The 20,412-nt window shown below is 36.7% G+C and overlaps 1 protein-coding gene across 2 annotated transcripts in view; it reads left to right on the plus strand.

Annotated features, from left to right (window-relative positions):
• The window catches only part of CDKAL1 (CDKAL1 threonylcarbamoyladenosine tRNA methylthiotransferase), a 330,383-nt gene that overhangs the window by 120,040 nt on the left and 189,931 nt on the right, over positions 1-20,412 (plus strand). For both annotated transcript variants that reach the window (XM_087961383.1, XM_026669980.2), the window contains exon 9: positions 14,637-14,740. In XM_087961383.1, the coding sequence (XP_087817509.1) occupies positions 14,637-14,740 (104 nt within the window). The remainder of the gene's footprint in view (positions 1-14,636; positions 14,741-20,412) is intronic.

Genomic DNA, 20,412 nt, shown 5'->3' on the forward strand with positions numbered 1-20,412 from the left:
TTCTCTGTCGTATAATATACGTGGCATATGCATAGTTTTGTATTAATTTATTTATTTATTTTGTCATGTTTTGAGAGCTGTACGCAACTAGATTTCATTTTAATGTATGCCGATTAGTGTACATTCAAAGTGACAATAAAGTTATTCTAAGTCTCACCGTTCTTCTCTATTTTCCTCTGATGATGATTCATTTCAGCTTGCAGGCAGTTGTTTTCCTTTAAGGGTGAAAGTCACATATATAGAACTTACTATATGTTGAAGTGATTTTGCTCCTTTAAGGGGAAGCATGATTTATGGAGTTCTTTTATGTTGAGGCAGATGCACACATGCCTAGTGTGCAGTTTCCCAAAAGTGAAGGAAATATTGACATATATTTATATACAGGGGTGACCTGAAAAAAATATTTTTTAAAGTCATTTTGAAGATACTGGGGGAGGTAGAACTGTTCCTGCAAAGACCAAGCATGTAGCACTCACTACTTTTATCCACTTTTTAACAAATTGCACACATTTGGCAGCTCCAGAAACTTTTTACACTGCAGACTGGAGCCAGACTTGATGTCTTTTCTGTGTCCCAGAATGTCTAATATTCTTATGCTTTGGGGTTAGTATGTGAGTCATACGTGTTTGTGTGCTATGTTTAAAGTGCTTAGTTATCTCAGAGCAAGGTAGCTTCTTGCTCAAGAACGAGAGTTCCTGGTAGACCGAGAGTACAGCTGGGAGTGTGTTTACAAAAAAACATTTGCTTAGTCATCTCCTTTGGGCTGCCTCTGCCAGTCTGTTTTCCTTCTTCGTTTGATAAACTGCCCTAATTTGCTGGCATATACTTCATCTTCCGCAAATTGGATTGTGTTTGATTCATTGTACTACTTTCCAGAGTTTGAGAATAAATGACCCATCCCCTCTTGTTTGATATTCGTATCGATTTAACTTTATTCCCAAAACATGTCAAAAGGGAAAAGAGAACCAGTTTAATAGAGAAAAGCAAGCACTTGGTTTCTATAAATAGAAATAAATTAAGCCAGACTTTTGAAACCCATGTTCACTATGGGTTGAAGAGGCTTGAGGACACTGAGAAGATTATTCCTCTTTGCATGTCTAATCCTTACATATTGGTTATGTTGAACTCTCTTTGTACCTCCAACCAGACATTGTGGCAACAAGACAGCCCATGTAAACTTTTGATGATCCAGGATGGCGGTAGGAATTATAACTGTTTACAAAACAGGCTGTCAAAATAGAGAGGTAAAATATTGGGGAATGGATTAGGAACTTTCTTAAGCAAAAGAAAAGTAATTAGACGTTGGCAGCATAACTAATTATTATTATATAGTTTTTGACTCCTTGGCTGAATGATATAGTAAAACATTCAAGTAAAACATTCAAGAGAACGGAGTTACAAAAATAAATACATCTAAAATTAAGTTAGTTGGTCCTGGCCTGAAGTCAAAGTGGACCTTTTGCATGTAAAATCCAAAGTATGTCAGTGGAATCATTTTACAGGATAAGAATAGCTTGAATGGAAGCTGAAAGTATAAAACAGCTGTTGTAATTGGGACCATGTTTGGATCTCGCACACAGGAAGATAAGCCTCTACCAGCTGTTGTTGGGCTTACAAAGAACTGCTTGCTGGAAAAACTGCATTGTTCCATAAAAGTTGTGTGGGGTCTGCTTACTTTTCGGAACGCAAAATTTTAAATGGCTTTGGTGGGTTTTTTTTTTTTTTAAATTTATTGGATTACTTTATATTAAAAATGTGAAATGAACTATTTTAAAAAATACAATGGGAAATGTTGCTTTTATTATTTTATCTCACATGTATGGACAATTAGTAAAATAATTTTTAAGCTAAGTAGTATTTGAGTGTAAAAGTAGTTTTTAACCAAGAAATTGGTTCATTGAAGATTCCAAAGAAATTGGTTCATTGAAGATTCATAGATTATTTTAAAGATAAAGCAGGATTCTCTTTCCTGAGAAAGTCATTTTATAAATCAGGACATATGGCAGCAAGCTTCAGGACGGTAGAAAGGAATAGCCAAAAGCCCATTAGCTTAAAATGGCAAGACTGAATCTCAGGTAGATACCATAGATAAATAGCAAATTATATAATTTATTATACATGTTTCTGGGTTCCCTGATCTGTCAGTTTCAGGTTTAAATCTTTCCTGATTAATCTGCTGGTCACATTTGCCTAACACATAATTTCGTAAACATTTTGCTCTTAGGACCCCTCCTACTTTGAAAAATTATGCAGGACCACAAAGGAGATTTTGTTTTTCAGGTTGCATTGATTTTTAGCATATTAAAAATTACAAGTGGCATATTTGTGAAATATTTATTGAATCATAAAAATAACAATTTAAAAACCCACTGGATGCTAACATAGATATTTTTCAGGAAAACACATATATTTTTAACAAAAATAGTAATCAGAAGAGTAACGTTTTAAATTTTGTAAATAACTTCAATATTTGGCAAATAATTTTGATTTTGTGAACCTCTGAGTGTCTTGGAAGTTCCCCAGGGATCTTTGAGTCACATTTTAAGAATCACTTGTCTAATGGAACACAGATCTCTTTCTGACATAAAAATAAGCCAAAATAGGAGTGAAACAAATTCCATCTTTTCACCCATCATTATAATGCCATTGTTCTCCTAAATCTTCCTCCTCCTCCTCCTCCTCCTCCTCCTCCTCCTCCTCCTCCTCCTCCTCCTCCTCCTCCTCCTCCTCCTCCTCCTCCTCCTCCTCCTTTTTCCTCCTCCTCCTCCTCCTCCTCTTCCTCTTCTTCCTCTCCTTGTCCTCCTCCTTCCTCCTCCCCTTCCTCCTCCATCATTTAAATAAGCTCTCTTTTATATATTCTCCCACCCAATTTCTAACCCTAACCCTAACCCAGCATAACTTAATTCACCAAAGTGACCAGTGTCATCTGTTTTAAATTAGTATCCGGAGTCAGAATCAAGTGGATTCAAGTAATATGGTCTAATATAGTATATTAAAATAACTGAGGCTGATTTTTGTCCATTTTTATTCAAAACTTCATTGTAGTATTTTGTTATTTTTAGACTGTTGGCTGGAAAGTTAACACCCTAAAGCATTTTCTGAAATATATTTTATTTATCTTACTAGTTGGAAGCTTGATTTGGCCAATTATATGTATGTAAGAATATTTCTCCTCCATGTCCCAGGAATCAATGTGAACATGTGTATGCAATTATTTCTGGAAATTTTATTAGTAGGTGACCTGGGATGTTTCCAGACTTAAATAACTTAACAGAGAAATTGAAAATAGGCCAAGGTGTTTGAAACCAGTTGGACAGAGAGTTCAGCAACTGCATAAAAATATATGACAAGACAGGTGCAAACAAAAAGTATCATAGTTATTTGATGTCAGGATCAATGAAGTAACTTTGAAGTTTATTTTTTTTAAAAAAAATTTTTTTTTACATGACTCACATTTGTCTTCCCAAGGACTGAAGTTTGTTATATATTACTCCGCACTGATCTGTTCTGTCAGTATTTATGCCAAATTTTCTATTCACTTATTCCTAAAAAGGCAGTTCTAAACTCAGAGTGGGGATGGCTTAAGAGGACTGAAAATACAGTACGATATTTTTTTAAAGATTTGAAACTTGGATATTTGTTGTTCAAGAAAAAAAAAAAAGATATCTTCCTGGATCTTTTCTGAAGCTGCTGACCAACTGTTTAATAATATGAACAACTGGCTTGTTGGAACAGATTGCTAGTTTAGGATTGTCTGGTTGGGATTAGATTTTTGGCTTCCTGCTCCTAATGCCAGTAATGCATTTAAGTGGAATGGACAAGTCTTGTGCAGTACTTTATTTAAGTCTTGCTTCCTCCACAGCAGGGGACTCCAAACTTGGCAACTTTAAGACTTGTGGATTTCAGCTCCCAGAATTATCTAGCCAGCTGGCTAGATAATTCTGGGAGCTGAAATCCACAAGTCTTAAAAGTTGTCAAGTTTAGAGACCCCTGCTCTACAGGAACCAAGCATAAATTGGAAGGCAGAGTACCACATAACATTGTAAGCTTTTTGGAATATTTATCTAATTTATTCTTGGCTAATGTCATGCTTCTAGAAAGGTGGATTATAATTATTGTGGTAAGGGCTGAAGTTGATGAGTTGGGAACTGATAGTTAAAGGCATCCAAGTTAGAGGACTGTAATGCAAACACGAAGGATGCACATAATGTAAACATGAAGGATGCACCCAAGGCCACCAAGTAAGCTGCCAGTCTTGAACCATGCCAAGTCTATGTAGGCTCTGTTCACTGTGTTGTGGGGAATTCCCTGCTTTGGTATTAAACATATAACTAGCTTTTTATCAATTGATTTCCTCCACACAGCCATTTGAGAAGAAAGAATGCCAAGTTTATTGGCCTATTCACTGTAATTGCACAGAAGGTCCTGTGATCTTTTTACTTGTATCTTTAAACCACACTGACAGTACATCCATTTTTGTCCTTTTCTGGAATATCCCCCTATAGACCTCTGTCCTGTCATCACATCTTGGGTGGAGGAAGAAATTGAGATAGAGTCTACTGTAAACTCTCAATGCAGGAGAGGGAGATTGCAATATGTGATTCTTTGGAAGGTTTGCCTAGATATTATTTTTTTCAGGTGTAAAAGAAATAGAAATTCACCTCTTTCAGGCAGGAGAGAGGAATGGAATGTCTTGAAAGGGAGAAGGTATCATCAACTACAGCAAAATAAAACAGGGAAACAGAATACAATACCTTTCATTTTCCCCTAATCAGAAAAAGGTAGGAGAGAAGCACCTCCTTCCGATACCTCAGAATCAGAGGGAGAAGGGAAGAATTAAAGAGGAAAGATGTACAGGCCAAAACTAATGACCTGAGAATCAGTTGATCCCAGCTAGAAAGAAATATAATATTAACATGTCTGAACTGTTCAAGGCCACCATCTAACTGATGGAGAGTAATCCAGACCCCAGATACTTTAAGGCTCTCAATTCTTCTCACTATAGAAACCAGGAAAGTTGAGGGTAGAAGTTCATTCTCCAAGCTTGTGGAGGCTAGGTAACATCTTCAGTTTAGTTTAGGGGATATCAGTGTCCTGTATATAAGGACTTCAGGTGTGGGTGTGTCAAGTGAGGGTCTTGTGATAGGTCTTGTGATGAGTCAGCTGTGAGTCATCAGTGAGTCTTGTGATAGGTCTTGTGATAAGGAGATTACCTCAGGTCAGGGTCATTGGGAAGTGAACTATTGATAAAGGGGGCGGGGAGCCTGTCACTCCACAAGCAATTCCATCAACAGACACATAAACCTACTGTACAACCAGCCTATGAACCCTTCAGAATCCAAATCAACTGCACAGCCAACCAAGAGAAAAACACCGAGCCTCCACCAACCCATGCAATTCCCCCTCATACCAGCAGTTTACCTCCCAATGTCCCTGACCTGAGATAACAAGACTCACTGATGACTCACAGCTGACTCATCACGAGACCTTCACTTGACACACCCACACCTGAAGCACTTAAAAAACCGAAGAACACTGACACCCCCATAAACTCTGCTGAAGATGTTACCTAGCTTGGTAACAAAACATTCGGAAACCAACACACAAGCTCGGAGAATGAAGCTTTACCCTCATCCTACACCCGGGCTACAGATATTTGCCACTATTGCAAAAACCAGGCAAGTTGTTGCACCAAAGCACTATTCTTGTTTGCAATAATGAATCTAGCCGTGAGCTAAATTCAGGATTAACTGTCTGGAGAGTGTGATTAAACCTTGATGCGGAGCCTAATCATTCAAGCTTGAAGCATGCTTTTTAAAGCAATACATGTTTTTCTGGAGTTATGCATGATTTCTCAAGAATATAATTGTTCAGCATGCATCTTCCCACAAGACCTGTTTTTAGAATAGGCGTCAATATTCTTTTCCATATGAAACTGAATTGTAGATTTGCTAACCTGACTATTACTAATTTAGATTAAATCATGAAAACCAAGTTATTGGGAACACTTGTCTCATTTTATTTTATAAAATATAACATTAGTAACTCTCCTGTATTATTAGTGTGCTATCAGCCTGGAATCATTTCACATTCTCACTGCTGGAGGAGAGACTAGTGCAAATTCTAGAGATTTTCTCACTGTAAGGTAGCTTGCTTTAATAGCCTTAGTGCTGTGTTCTTGATTACTTAGTGCTATTCTTTTTGCCATCGCTTCCCCCTCACAACTCAGAAGTTGTGTTCCCACAAAGGCCATTACCATAAACCTTTTATGCAATTATTTATTTATTTGTTTGTTTAAAGCAAGCCTGATAGCTATCTTTGATTGTCTAAATTAAGCTTGCTAACTTCTGCCCACTCACACAAAACTCTTCACCTCTCTTTCTCCCCCGGATGTTTTGACCAGTCTTAAAACAATACCTTTTATCCCAAGAACCTGTTACATGTTTCTGAAATCACTGTAGCCTAATGTTTCCTGCCAGACTTCACCACTTTAACTGGCCTTCTTCCATAAGCCATTGAGGAAGTGAAAACAATGGGTCTTATCGCAGGCAAAGGTCTACTGTTCAGCTGAGTTTTTGGTAACACTATTATAGATGTCTCAAAGGCCTCCTTGTTTTATTAAGTACATTGCTCAACAGCAAAAGCGTGGCCAACCATAGCTTTCTTTGTTTCATTATTAGCTTTAAAAGGTGTTAAAACCCTTCTTGTCCATAATAATATAAATTCATTGCTTTACCGTAGATGTGCCTTTTTTAAAAAAAAAAAACCAATAGCATATCAAAAATGTAGGATTTTCTTCACTCAGGGAGAATGGAGTTAAAAAAGGAATGGAGAAGGTTGGGAAGTAAAATACAAATACAAAAAACCTGGGCTTGAATAATTGTTGCACTAACATTCCAGGTACTATTTATAAATGCTGGATTTATTCTGTGTTGAAAATGATGCCCCAATCCCTCGTGTCAATTGGTCACCCTGAAACTTATTTTTTTAAAATTACTATTCACCCCTCTCAGGTAGCACCAATCGTTAAAAGTTCTCATCCAAATAAATACGAGGTTGTTTGTTAAAAAAAAAAACAATTTGCTAAGGTGAGGAAATGGAGCAGTGTTCAGCTAGGATTGTGAAGTCACAACATTTAGCTTCTACAAAGGAAGAAATCAATAAACAAAGCAGGGTGTTGATGGTGAAAGGAGACAGGTGAATTTTGAGAAGGTCAGATAAAAGGGGAGAGGGGAGTATCAATAAAAGGAACAGGGAAAAATGTATTAAAAATGTCTTTTCAACTTGTATATATGTGCAAAAAAATAAGATAACCCATGCCTTTACTTATGTTGCAGTTCATGTATTTTTTGATCGAATTGAAACAAAACTCAAAACAGCCAACTCTAATTAGCAATTGGAAAAATGTGGTCTGCTCCTTCCCAGTTTCTGGTTTTTTTTTTTTTCAGTTGAATCAACAGTATTTGAACTGGAACAACTGCATGCATATACAGTATCTTAACACCAAGATATGGCCTCTTGATCTATGCTGGAGCATATCGCAGTCACATTCTAATCACATTTATCATCTCATTAAATCTCCTGTATAGATCGATTATTCATCTAGACATCTAGTGGATTTCAGCTGGTAAATATTCCATTCACAGCTGGCCCCAACATGTTGTACTCTAGTTCTGCCAAGAAATGTATTCCTTAATTAGCATGCATGCATGCATGTATGTATGTAATTAACTTATATAGCCTTCCAACTGGGCAGCATGCACAATATTAACAGCATATAATAACCAGAAAAACATTAAAATATAATCAAACATAACATACCAATGCATCAAACGTAATGCACACTACTTATCGGCCATTCAGGGGAGGTCTGATTAGGGAGCCAATTTGGAGAAGACCAGAACCAATTTTTGGTCTTCACAAATCAATATAAACTATTTATGGCAGGCAGGACAGCAGAGTAATCTTTGGGGCAACCTTGCTAAAGAAGCCGCTAAATAAGTCATTCCTTGTGTCTATAGCTTCAACCAACCTAGTCAAGGTGGGCAAATGTAGTTGATGTATCACCATTGTAAAGAACCTGCCTGTCATTCTGTTGTGGAGTAGCTGAATCAACATCACAAATTTCCCTGGGCACCCATAATGTCTCAGTGCAAACTGCTTTAGTCAAGACAGAGTAAAAGGGCTTATTTTGCTTGACGCACTTTTCCTGGACTTGCCTCACAGCAAATATCATGTCTGCTATATTTCTCTGTGGCCGAAAGCAACTCTCCGTCTCTGAGAGTTCCTGTGATGACCCATAGTCTCTCAAAATAACCCAAAACATATATTAAAGTCCGGTAAAGCCTTCAACTTAACTTCAGTGTTTTATTAGGCACAGTTTAAAGTCACAAAAGTAAATAAGGAGGCAAACAGAAAACCAAAACAAACCGCATTGATGAGAGTTGTGAAGCAAGCCGAGATAACTAATTATAAACTTCAGGAAAATAGCCAAGAAAAATCCACGGGAAGAACGCCAGCAAAGATAAGCCTCTTTCAAGGGGAACACTAATTGACTTCAGCAATTCTAACTGCGCAGTTGGAAACTTATATACTTAGCTCCCACCTTGCAAGCCACGAGGAGGATCATGGTAATCTCCTCTTGAGTAGACCTCGCTTTTCCCTGATCCTCTCCTCCCTGCGTGACCTAGGATGGATAGGGGATGGGCCTGGATCCTTCTCTGACTGCTCAGCCGGCCTCTGCCCTTCCCCAGCCTCCTCCACCACCTCTGGAGCCACACTCCCACTCCCTGTTGGCTGTTCCTCCTCTTCCTCAGAGTCAGACTCCACCAGGGGCATACAGTTCCTTTCCAAGACAATGAGAAGAAGTCTGTTCAGAAAAATGCAGGCAAAGATTTTGCCTGCAATGGACAGCAGTGAGGTATCTCTGTAATTTCTAAAGTCTGATTTGCTTCCCTTATTTTTAAAGAGAGCAGCAGTGAGAACATCATGGAAATCATCAGACATCTGTGGACCAAATGTCTTCCAAGAAAGGTCTATAAGGTGATAATGCTATCCTGCCCAGTTGCTTTATATGAGGTCATCTGTAAGATCACTTTCCTGATCTCATCATTGTAGAGAGAGGCAAGTCTAGGAGATCCAAGACTGAGAGCTGAGGAATCTGCTGTAAGACATCATTCAGTTGGTGAGGTCAGTTGGAAAACCCATGAAGTAAGCTAGGAAAATGTTCAGCCCAGTGGTTTTCAGTCCTTCTTGATCTTTGATTAGGCTTGACTCATCAATGATAGCAAAGGAAAGCATCTTGATTTAGAAGGACCATGAATTGACTTTATGGTGCTAAAGAACTCTCTGATGGCATGCATGATTGTGCACTGGTCAACCTTCCTCTGCCACTACTCATCCTGCATTTCTTGAAGATCTGCCTGTTATTCTAGATTGTAAGTGCTTAAACCTGTCTTTCTTTGAGAGAGGTGATGGATCGACCTACCAGTCTGCGTAGACCTTGGCCTGGAGGGCTCCTGAAAATATTTTGTGATTTTTATCAAATCGGCCTTTTGTGCCAAGCACAGTCTGTGTGGTGACACTTTTAAACTGCATCCACTTTTCAGAACAGGTTCCTACAAGTGGTAAAGAGCTGCGGTGGCACAGCAATTAGAATGCAGTACTACAGGCTACTTCTACTGATCACTGCCTGCCAGAGGTTTGGCAGTTTGGGTCTCACCAGGCTGAAGGCTGACTCAACCTTCCATCCTTCCATGGTCAGTAAAATGAGGACCACTCTGTAAACCACTTAGAAAGGCTGTAAAGCACTGCAAAGCGGTCTAAGTCTAAGTGCTATTGCTAAATTGCCAGTGAGTTTTTCATTAAGTAGAACTTTGAAGCATTGTACTTCGTTTAGGACTAGGTCTTATAGTCTGCCAATGTTTCTGACCGTCCTTGGTTTCTTACAATGTAAAGGGGCTGTGTGTGTAGGTTGAGAACCAATTGGACTAGCCTAGGATCTGTCCTGCGTTCAGCCTCTCACATGGCACGGTTGATGATACCTTTTGAGATGTCATCATTTAAATAGATAACTCTAAAATATTGCATAGTGCAAGTAATAATATATAATGTAAATAAATAATGTTGAAAACAAAAAGACAATGTCAATCAGTGATACAGCAGACTGACTCCCAGTTTGTTAACTAGCAGGCTGAAAGCCAAGTGAAATAGAGAGGTTTTCTCTCCCAAGGGAATACCACAAAGGGGATGAGGCAACCTATATGTGAAAGTATATTCACTGGGTGGATTCAGCCAGTCCATGCCTCCTCTCCTCTCCTCTCCCCTCCCCCCTCCCCCCTCCCCTCCCCTCCAAAATTCAAATGAATTTTTGTTTGAAAAAACATGGAACAGTAAAGAGGACCAGGCAGGGAAGTAGCTGTTAATAGTAGTATAATGTGATCAAGGCCACTCCAGGCAATTGGTTTCCCTCACAATTAAAAAAATAGGAGGACTTTGTAAGCCCTAAAATTATAAACACAAATGCCAAAAATAGATATATTTTTTAATCACTAGCAGAAATTGTCACTCCAGAAGAACCTCACTGTTTAATATGTTCTTGCTGTATCAGTCTGGACATGAAATCCTTTTGTAATTATTTTCAGTTCAGCATCCTTGTAAGTTTAATATGTGCATTTGGTTGACAAATGTTGCTAAGAAGGCCTACTTTTTCCCCCCTGAAAGACACACAAATTAGAGATAGAAGGAAGTAGAAGAGATTACTGTTCTGCCTATTTCTGCAGATGTATAGTATAATGGAACCCCCAGTTTGATATGAAATGGATGAATGGATGCAAGTTATTTTACAAAAGTTATTATTTGGCTCCATTACCGATTTTCATGGCAATGAAACAAAATGTTAAAAGTACTTTCTAACTGCAGCTGGATTTCTTCTCAATCTCTTCAAAAAAAAATTGCTCCATAAATCTAAAAAAAATGGATTTGAGTATCAGATATTCATACATGCCAGTTTTAAATACATGCTTATTCACATATCTTTTATAGCTTCAGTTGCCAAATAACTATTTATACTGAGCACTTGATGGCATTGTTATGTTAAAATGTTGCAGAAGATTTCATAAGATTTAGACTTTACAATTGACTGGTGTTGCTATCAGAATGTCAATCATGAAAATAATGCTACATTTTTTAATATTATTCTGTTATGGACACTGAACCAAAATGCCTGGTAATAAAATGGAGTGTTTTTCGTAATATTTTTCTTCTTCTTAGTAGTTTCCTGCAATCAAGATCCTTTTTTTTCCCTATCAATCAATTGGTTGTGACAGGAATTGGCAGACTGGCTTGTCACCTAAGCCTGACATTGTGGGCTCACCAAGAGTGATTGGCCTGGAGCTACCCAGCTGGCTTTGTGCCTAAGGAGGGACTAGAATTCTCAATCCTCTGATTTCTAGCCTGGTACCTTAACCGCTAGACCAAATTGGCACATAACTTTTATCACATTTAATATTTTAAACATTAATAATTAATCCAATTAATAATTAATGCAATAACTGAAGTGTTAAACGTTTTACAAAAGTGGCTCTTTGTATAGTTGTTATATTTGTAATAAATATAATATGCTTAACTAATTATTGGGAAATACATTTCTCAGTAATCATATTAAGAATTATATTAAGCCCTGAGCAGAATAGTCATTGTAAGATTTGTGCATTAAAATACATGATTTTTATCCCAATCTTAAAAACTTGGTGTTCGTAGTATATTAGCTGTTTTCAGGAGTTTTACATAAGTGCAGTGAAACCAGGAGTTTTCAGGAGTTTTACATAATTGCTGTGAACTCTTGTAAGAATATCATGGTTTCAACCAATCCAAGTTTATCAGTATAATATTCAGTGCTATGGTTTACATTTTTCTAAATTTTTAATATAATGAGTAAGTTGGCCTTAATGATTTAAGCATTTTCAACATTATGAAATGTGAACTTTAGAAACTTAAAATAGTAAGTATTTTGTTTGTTTAGTTATTTAAAGTGAGTTATGGAATGTCATAATTAGGTAAATGAATGTTACAAGTTTTTATGGTAATGAACAGGGATGACCAAATATCATCATTAAAAGAGGTCATCAAGCCTAGACAAAGCCACTGATAAGATTACTGTGTCCACCTATCTTCCACAGTGACTAAGAGCTCAATCAGAAGTCCGAAATACTTTCTTGATCACATTGCAGTATTAAATTTCTAGGCCTAGAGAATTTGGTTTGCTTGATTTAGAATCAGACCTACTCACCTCATAACAGTGCATGAAGGAGACCACACCAGTGACATAATTTGTATTAGTATTTTCTGTTTCCAAACTGCATGTTAACTAGCTTCCCTGCATAAAATTAAAAGGCAGGAAACACAACAGAAGGCAGGAAGTCTTATAATGCAACATGAAATATGTAAGCCTTTGAGGTAGATATATCTTCCTAGAGCAGAATAGTTTGTGGCTTAGAAAGTTGAAGTGAACTTCTTACAGTTGCTATATTCTTGATAGCTTTGACTGAAATGATCTTTCCGTCACAGGGAGAGGAAATCCTTTTCCAAAGATGGAATTTGGAATTTAGATTCTCATAACTTCTTCATTTTACATTTTCATACTTTCTCTTCCTTCTTCTTATCCCTTTTGTACTCTTCCTGGCTTCAGCCACTGTTTTTATTTGTCTTCCTAACCATAAAGTTTGCATTTGAACTACATTGATGATTATTTGAATTACTATGATGATAATCTACAAAGCAGCTGAAGGCAGAACAAGAAGCAGTGGACGGAAACTAATCAAGGAGAGACTCAACCTACAATTAAGGAGAAATTTCCTGACAGAACAATTAATCAGTAGAACAATTTACCTCCAGAAGTTGTGGGTAAAACACTGGAGGTTTTTCAGAAGAGATTGGACAACCATTTGTCTGAAATATTTATTTATTTATTTATTTGATTTGCCAATTGTTTACAAGATAATAAGTATAAGTGTATACATAGTTGTGAATACATGAAATGGGTACATATAAGAAAAATAAAAGAAGAATAAGAGAAACAATAGGACAGGGACGGTAGGCACGTTGGTGCGCTTATGCACGCCCCCTACAGACCTCTTAGGAAAGGGGTGAGGTCAATAGTAGACAGTAGTAGCCTAGTAGATAGTATAAGGTTTCCAGCTTGTGCAAAGGATTGGGCTAGAAGATCTCTCTGTTATTCTATTTTTTCTGTTATTTCCTTTTAGGATAGAGTTGCCAGACTTTATACAGTATATAACTTCTGTTATCACTCTAACTTCCAGCAGGAAACCCCATTTGTACCTTGGCTTCTAAAAGAAAGGGGTCTGGAGGGCTTTTCCCTACTTCTTTTAACATTACAAGTACAAGGAGGGAGAATTGAAAGCATTTTATTCACGGTTTTGGCAATAGTCAACTGCTATGTCAGCAGCTGATTGAGACAACAAAAATTGAGCCCAGCGATGGACAACTATGGCAACTTTATGATTGTGGACTTCAGCTCCCAGAATTCCTGAGCATGCTGGTTGAAGTTGCTGTAGTAAAGTTGCTTTTGTTGCCCACCTCTGCTTCAGCCAATCCTGTATGCATGATGCTTTCAAAGTACAGAAGGAAGCAGACCAGGTAAACATAAATCAGAACTGTGAAAGTAAATGTTTCTGTTTTGCATTATCATATCCGCATTATGCCAGTCAACTTTGATAATTAATAATGATAATGAAACTGGGCTGGAAATAAACTGCTCAAAAACAACTCATCTTTAAGCAGCGAGGAACAATGCATCTCTTGCAGTTTCACTGCCTCTTATTTGCTCATTTCCTCCTTATAAGACCTATGCTCCTGTTAGACTTCAGTGATCCATCTCCACTATTTTCTAATTTTATTAAAGCATGTAACACATAAACATTTTGACACTTGAAATTTCTAAGCCTATTTTTTAAACCTATAGGACTGGTGCTCGTTGGTAAGAATTAAGTGGGCATTGGAAGTTGATTTAAATTGAGGATACTTAATTTTTGTCTACACAGTATGTCAAAACTGTATTTTTAGCATGTACTACTTGTTCTGCCTCATTCAGTACTTAAGATTCTTAGGCAGCTGACCATACATATTTAACATTGACTAATTATGAGTTAATATCCCATGTAATAAACTGTTTAAAGAAATATAAAATATTTATCTTAGCTTTACTATTATTATTATATTTTTACTCTGTCTGGGATCATCTGATCTGGGAGGCAAAAATCCAGATGGCGACTAGACTTACAAAGAAAAAAATGTTAACTTCTACTGCCATTCAGTGATTGCTCTGATTTTTGCAGCTCTGTGCTAATTTTAAATTATCCACCATGCAAGCAAATGATTGAGTAGCACAAAGATGACAAAAGTTTGCACAATTATTAAGAAAATCATTTTTGAGAGGCAATATATGCCTTGATTAAACTTGATTTTGAAAGGATCAATTTGTCAGTAATGTGCTGTTGTGTATAACTACAATAGCTGCCTATAAATACATCTTGAAGAGCAGAGCAACAGGTTTCAAAATCTGGATTTGTGTGGATGTATTCTTTTAAAATGAAATAATATATATGCTTTTTCTCCAGGTGTCTGAATGCATGTACTTATTGCAAAACTAAGCATGCCCGTGGAGAATTAGCAAGTTATCCTATTGAAGAACTGGTAAACAGAGGCAAACAGTCCTTTCAAGGTAGGTTTTATTTGTTTAACTCTGTATTCCAAACATACAAGTTATTATACTTTTCAAAATGTCTACTAATGTGATATACTATCACTTGATTGATTGCAGTAGACTATATAAATGATAGTGTGTTAAATGTAGCAGAATTTACTAAAAAAAAAGCCCACCTTTAATATAGGTTTAAACAAGAAATTCTCTTTTTTATCTGTGTATTTTTTTCAAATTTGGAAAATTATGTATTTTTATATACTACTAAAACTCTCATTGTGTTTACCTGTTTCTCTGTTTCTACACTCAAATTAGGCCAAATTGTGCTTTATACTGCAACAGTTTTTGAAAAATCTGCTAACTTAAGGATGCGTAAAAAAATCCGGGTCCCATTACTTTTGTGAAATCAAATTTCCAAGATGTTCAGACTACTTTTATTCATAAAGCTGTGACTGTTTCAGTGTTCCCATGGTCATATGATTGTGACTTCTAATGCTCCTTGCCAGCTTCCCACAGGCAAAGTCAATGGGAAAGCCCGCAGGAAGTCGGAAGTCACTTCCACTGCTTTTTTTTTCCTCCCATGATCTTTCTGGTTATCTTTTTTAGGTAATTAAGCATTAACTTATTATTAAAGTTCATCTGCCACTATAATTATTTTTCTATGTATAACGTATAAGATAATATCTTCTTAGATGATCCTAGGATCATCCACCAATGAGGTGAAAATTGATGGTCAGCCTAAAATTTAATGTTTATTCTGATCATATTGGACTATACTACTTTCCTCTCCGAGGATGACCTAACAGGTCACAGGGTTGTTTAGTATTATGTATTTTCAACTACAGGTAGTCAGCAACTTACAGCTGTTTGTTTAACAATGGTTCAAAGTTACGGCAGCTCTGAAAAAAGTGAGTTAGAACGTGTTCTCAAAGTTTTGATTAATGCACCACCCCTATGGTCACATGATCACAATTTGGACACATGACAACTGGCTCGTATTTACAACTGATTATAGTGTCCTGTGGCCATGTGATTGCAGTTTGTGATCTTCCGAGCTAGTTTCTGATAAGGAAGGTCAATTGAGGAAGTTGAATTAACTTAAATGACTACATGATGCACCAAACCACTGTGGTGATTCAGTTAATGACCATGGTAAGTTGGTTGTGAAATCGAATCCAGTGGTGTGAACATATCACTTAGCAACTGAAATTCCATTGTGTTTGTAAATCAAGGAGTGCCTGTATTCCATATATCAATGAATGGATTTCAGTTCAAGAACTCTTTTTGACACAATCGTGATAATCTCTATTGTCAGAAGTTGGAATGCCAGTGCTGGTTTTGGGTAGCATACATATCCTCAAAGTACCAGCTGGAATTACATATCCTGAAACCTGCCCATGGAAAAGAAAGTGTTTGATGATTGGTTTCTGGCCTAGGTGGGAACCATAAATACGCAGGAAAATCTACCAATCAAGATCTGTTTTAATTGTGATCCAGACAGATCGTCACTATATATACCCAAGGTTGAAACCCAGAAAGGGACTTCTTCACTTGGCTTCATTTCAAGTAGCTCATGAATGGCATAATGGTGAAATTGTTCCAACATGTGATGATCTAGGAATGTTTAATTTCAAGTTAGGTTGCATTCACAGAATATCAGTAAAGAAATCCTTTGGTGTCAGATTTTTGCTGCTTCCTTCTGGAGAAATACAGACAAGGTTTTGGCTTTAATTCCTATTTTAAATGTTATATTAGGAATTTCCTGAAAACATTTGTTATATTTAATGTTTTATCCTCTTGCTTTGATATATTGCTTTTTCATTCTCTAGTATTGTTTAAAACTTGCTTGAGTTTTTGTTTTTATACATATAGCAATCCTTTTTGGCTTGGGCTCATTTTTTAAACTGGCTCAACATTAAACAATTTTGTGTACCATGACATTGTTTCACTGTCTTTTGTTGAAGTCCCCTAAGACTTTAAGTGACATGTTGGTAGGCATAATGGAAGGAAGGTCAACAGAGAGAGATTGTTTGTTCTTTGCTGTGCAAGTATTTGCTTTTGATTAAATCCCCCCCAATCCATTTTTACTGTAGTGTTTGCTAAGACCCTTTTAGTGCCTTTGCTTAATAAATAAATATCATTCTCCATTTATTAAACATAGAAGATCTGATTGGCACATGCAGATAGATTTATAGCAGTAGAATAAGAGGCTACTGTTGTTCCTAAAAATGATTTCTACTTAAAACATATATCTGACTTTTGTATTCTACATTTCAGTACAAAATAAGAAAACAGAAGCATTGAACAGAAACCTCCACAGAAAAAAAAAACCTAACCAAAAGAAACAGTTCTTGAAATAAGCTGATTTGGATATAGTAGAGCTGAGCAGATATTATAAAGCAGCAAAGCATGGATTTTATGTAGGGACAAAAGAATACTTTATGTATTGTCTGTATGAATGGTAGAATAAAAGCTTGCATAGCCGCTCCAAGTATTTGATTAAGTTAGCTATAGCTCATGATAGTTTATCCCTTTAATAATATTTGTTTGTTGGAAAAGGTGTAACCAGACTCCTTCTGATCTTGTAAATAGATAGCTACAATTCAGATTTCATTCTCCCTGGAATTCCATCTTCTGAATTAAGTTCTTCCTCTCTGATCATGGCGGGCAAGTAGTCTATTAATCCTTCCTAAATTCCTTTGCATCCTCCTGAAACTCTGTGACCTGCCATAGAGAAAAGAAATATTGAAATTAACCTTCTGCCCTAGGAATTCTTTGCCGGATCTATGAGCTACTAGGATTGGATTTTTGAGCGGTAGTATTTGCAGTTGGAATAATATTTGCAATACCAATAGTTCATAAAAATGTAACTGTGACATAATACAAGACTAACACCAGTAGACATTACTTGCTTGTCACAGCAACGTTTGTATAGTAAATTATCCTGTATGTGTTTCTAACTTAAGTGTTGAGTTTATTTATTTTTATTTATTTATTTGATTTGTCAATCGCTTACAAGATAATAGGTGTAAGTATAAACATAGTTATGAATACATGAAATGGATACTTATAAGAAAACAAAAGGAAACAATAGGACAGGGACAGTAGGCACATTGGTGCGCTTATGCACGCCCCCTACAGACCTTTTAGGAAAGGAGTAAAGTCAATAGTAGACAGTCTAAGGTTAAAGTTTTTGGGGTTTGGGAAAGAAACCACAGAGTCAGGTAGAGTATTCCAGACATTGATCACTCTGTTGCTGAAGTCGTATTTCCTGCAATCATGTTTGGTGCTGTTAACCTTGAGTTTGTATCTATTGTGTGCTCTTGTATTGTTATGGTTGAAGCTGAAGTATTCATTGACAGGTAGGACATTGCAATGTATGATTTTATATACTATACTTAGATCGGACCGAAGGCAGCATAGTTCTAGGTTTTCTAGTTTAGGATATAAAATTTATGTTTGACTTTCTCCAGCATGGCTCAAAAGAAACCCATTCATCTAAATATCAATAAGCAATTCTGGGTTTTCAATAGAATGGGAGGAAAGGGTGTTGATGCAAAAAGAAGTGAATTGAAGATAAAAATGTAAATAAATTCTCTTCATGCAAAGAGTTTTCCCAGTGTGTTTGTCTTCGGTTGTGTGTATGTGTATTTGGGGGCAGGGTGGAACACAAGTATATAGATATACCAATTCACACATATCTGTACTTAAAGACTTCTGATTACACCTGATTTTGACACATAGCTTCAGTTAGTTTGGCAACAAACAAGATTTTCTTCCTTTCTCAATGTTTTTTCTTATCATCGTTTTGAACCCCAAAGAAGAAAGATGCAAACTAAAGGAGAAATTCTTCTCTTGAGTAGTCCAGCCTTGCATTTGCCTTGTTTCTTCCCTTTTTGTTAAGAATGTTCCAGTCTCAGTTGCTGACTCTGCTAATGTAGAAACACTATAATGCCAACATAAATATTTTGATACCAGTCTGTCATTTTAAAAACTATTCAGGACAGCATGAATAATTAGGTGTTTTTTCATTATCCCATGTAATTCTTCCTAAAGGCTCAAGAAAAGTGAACATATTTATAGTCTTTAAATTATCAGTTGAGTAGCTATAAAAGCTATTGTATGTAGCAATACAAAAATGTAATTTTCCATGCCTTATTTTTCTTTTTAAAAAATGATGGGTTTTATGTAACATTAATTTTTTAAAAAATAAGGTATGTTTGCACTTTGCTACTACGCAAGCTATTAATGCTAGGGAAAATAGTTTCTGAGTATTCCTACATGTTTAAACCATTGTTTCTATGCAAGGTCTCCCTTATATAACTCAACTTCTGGTCCAGAAGGCTACCTCAAATGGATTCTAATTTCAAAGGTATTTCCCTAATATGTGAAGTAAACAAGAATAAAAAATCCAAAAGAAAGTGGCTGAAAAAGAAAAATCAGGGAAGAGGAGGCTCTTTTTAATGCAAATTAACATAATTCAGGTATTGCTCTAATATGGATTTGGAATTATTAGTACGATTCTAAATAAAAATATTTTAAGATTTAATCTTTGTTCAACATTTTAAATAATCCTCTGGTTGAGAGGAAAGCTTGCTAGATGTAAGCTCTTTCTTGTTTCGAATCCTCTTACCTTAGTTACCAAAAAAATCTAGCATCACTGCAGTTTTTAAATATGCACCTAATACTTTGATTCTGAAAGAATCCCACATATTTAGGTGATATATTATGGAGGCTTGATATGTAAAGGATGAACACAAAGAGACGGGATGAGCTTTCCATGGTAACCATACCATGTGCAGTCCCTGTTCACTTGCAGATAAGCGAGAAGGATGTATGCTAATGTCTTACTCTAAGCCTATCGCCTTCTGCGCCCAGGCATTCCTAGGTACACACATGTTTGAATTGAATCAGCCAGTTGGAGAGCTGAAGATTAAAACAGCATTCATGGCAGGAAAACATCCCTTCAGTTATTAGCACTCTTAAAGTTTAGGGAATTCCATTCAGTGTTTTGTGCATACCAGATTTTCTGAAAAAACAGCTCCTTTGTTTTTGCACATTGCATTTTACCCCATTTTTTAAATGTCATTGCCTCGAACATATAGTATTTCCCCAAATAACCTAAGATTTTGGAGAGGGCAGGGTCTTCTTCTTCTTCTTCTTCTTCTTCTTCTTCTTCTTCTTCTTCTTCTTCTTCTTCTTCTTCTTCTTCTTCTTCTTCTTCTTCTTCCTCTTCCTCTTCCTCTTCCTCTTCCTCTTCCTCTTCCTCTTCCTCTTCTTCTTCCTCTTTTCCTCCTCCTCCTCCTCCTCCCGCTCCTCCCCCCCCTCCTCCTCCTCCTTTTTGGTTTCTTTTCATCCTAGTACCTTTAAATAGGTTTGTTAACCTCTTCCTTAAAGGTTCCATTCCCTATATTAAAGCTTGCTGCTTTGGATTAGTCCAATTGGGAACCAATTACTTTCAATTATACTTCCCCAGTTTTTCTCATACCATGTCAAAGTTAAGTCATTTGTGGTGTTGATGATCAAATCTGTAGAGACCTATGCAGTGACAAACTTCATGGAAGTCCACAAGCGAAGAATAGTGTCACAGATGACATGGCAAGCAAGACCGAGTCACCCACAGTGGACTCTTTGCCCCAGGCTTTTTGTAATATAAATCTTCCAGCTGACCCCAAAGAATTAACAGAAGAAGG

The sequence above is a fragment of the Notechis scutatus genome, chromosome 3 (genome assembly GCF_049901735.1).
Source record: "Notechis scutatus isolate UNSWTSFEM ecotype Mainland chromosome 3, rNotScu1.2, whole genome shotgun sequence".
NCBI classification, from domain to species: domain Eukaryota; kingdom Metazoa; phylum Chordata; class Lepidosauria; order Squamata; family Elapidae; genus Notechis; species Notechis scutatus.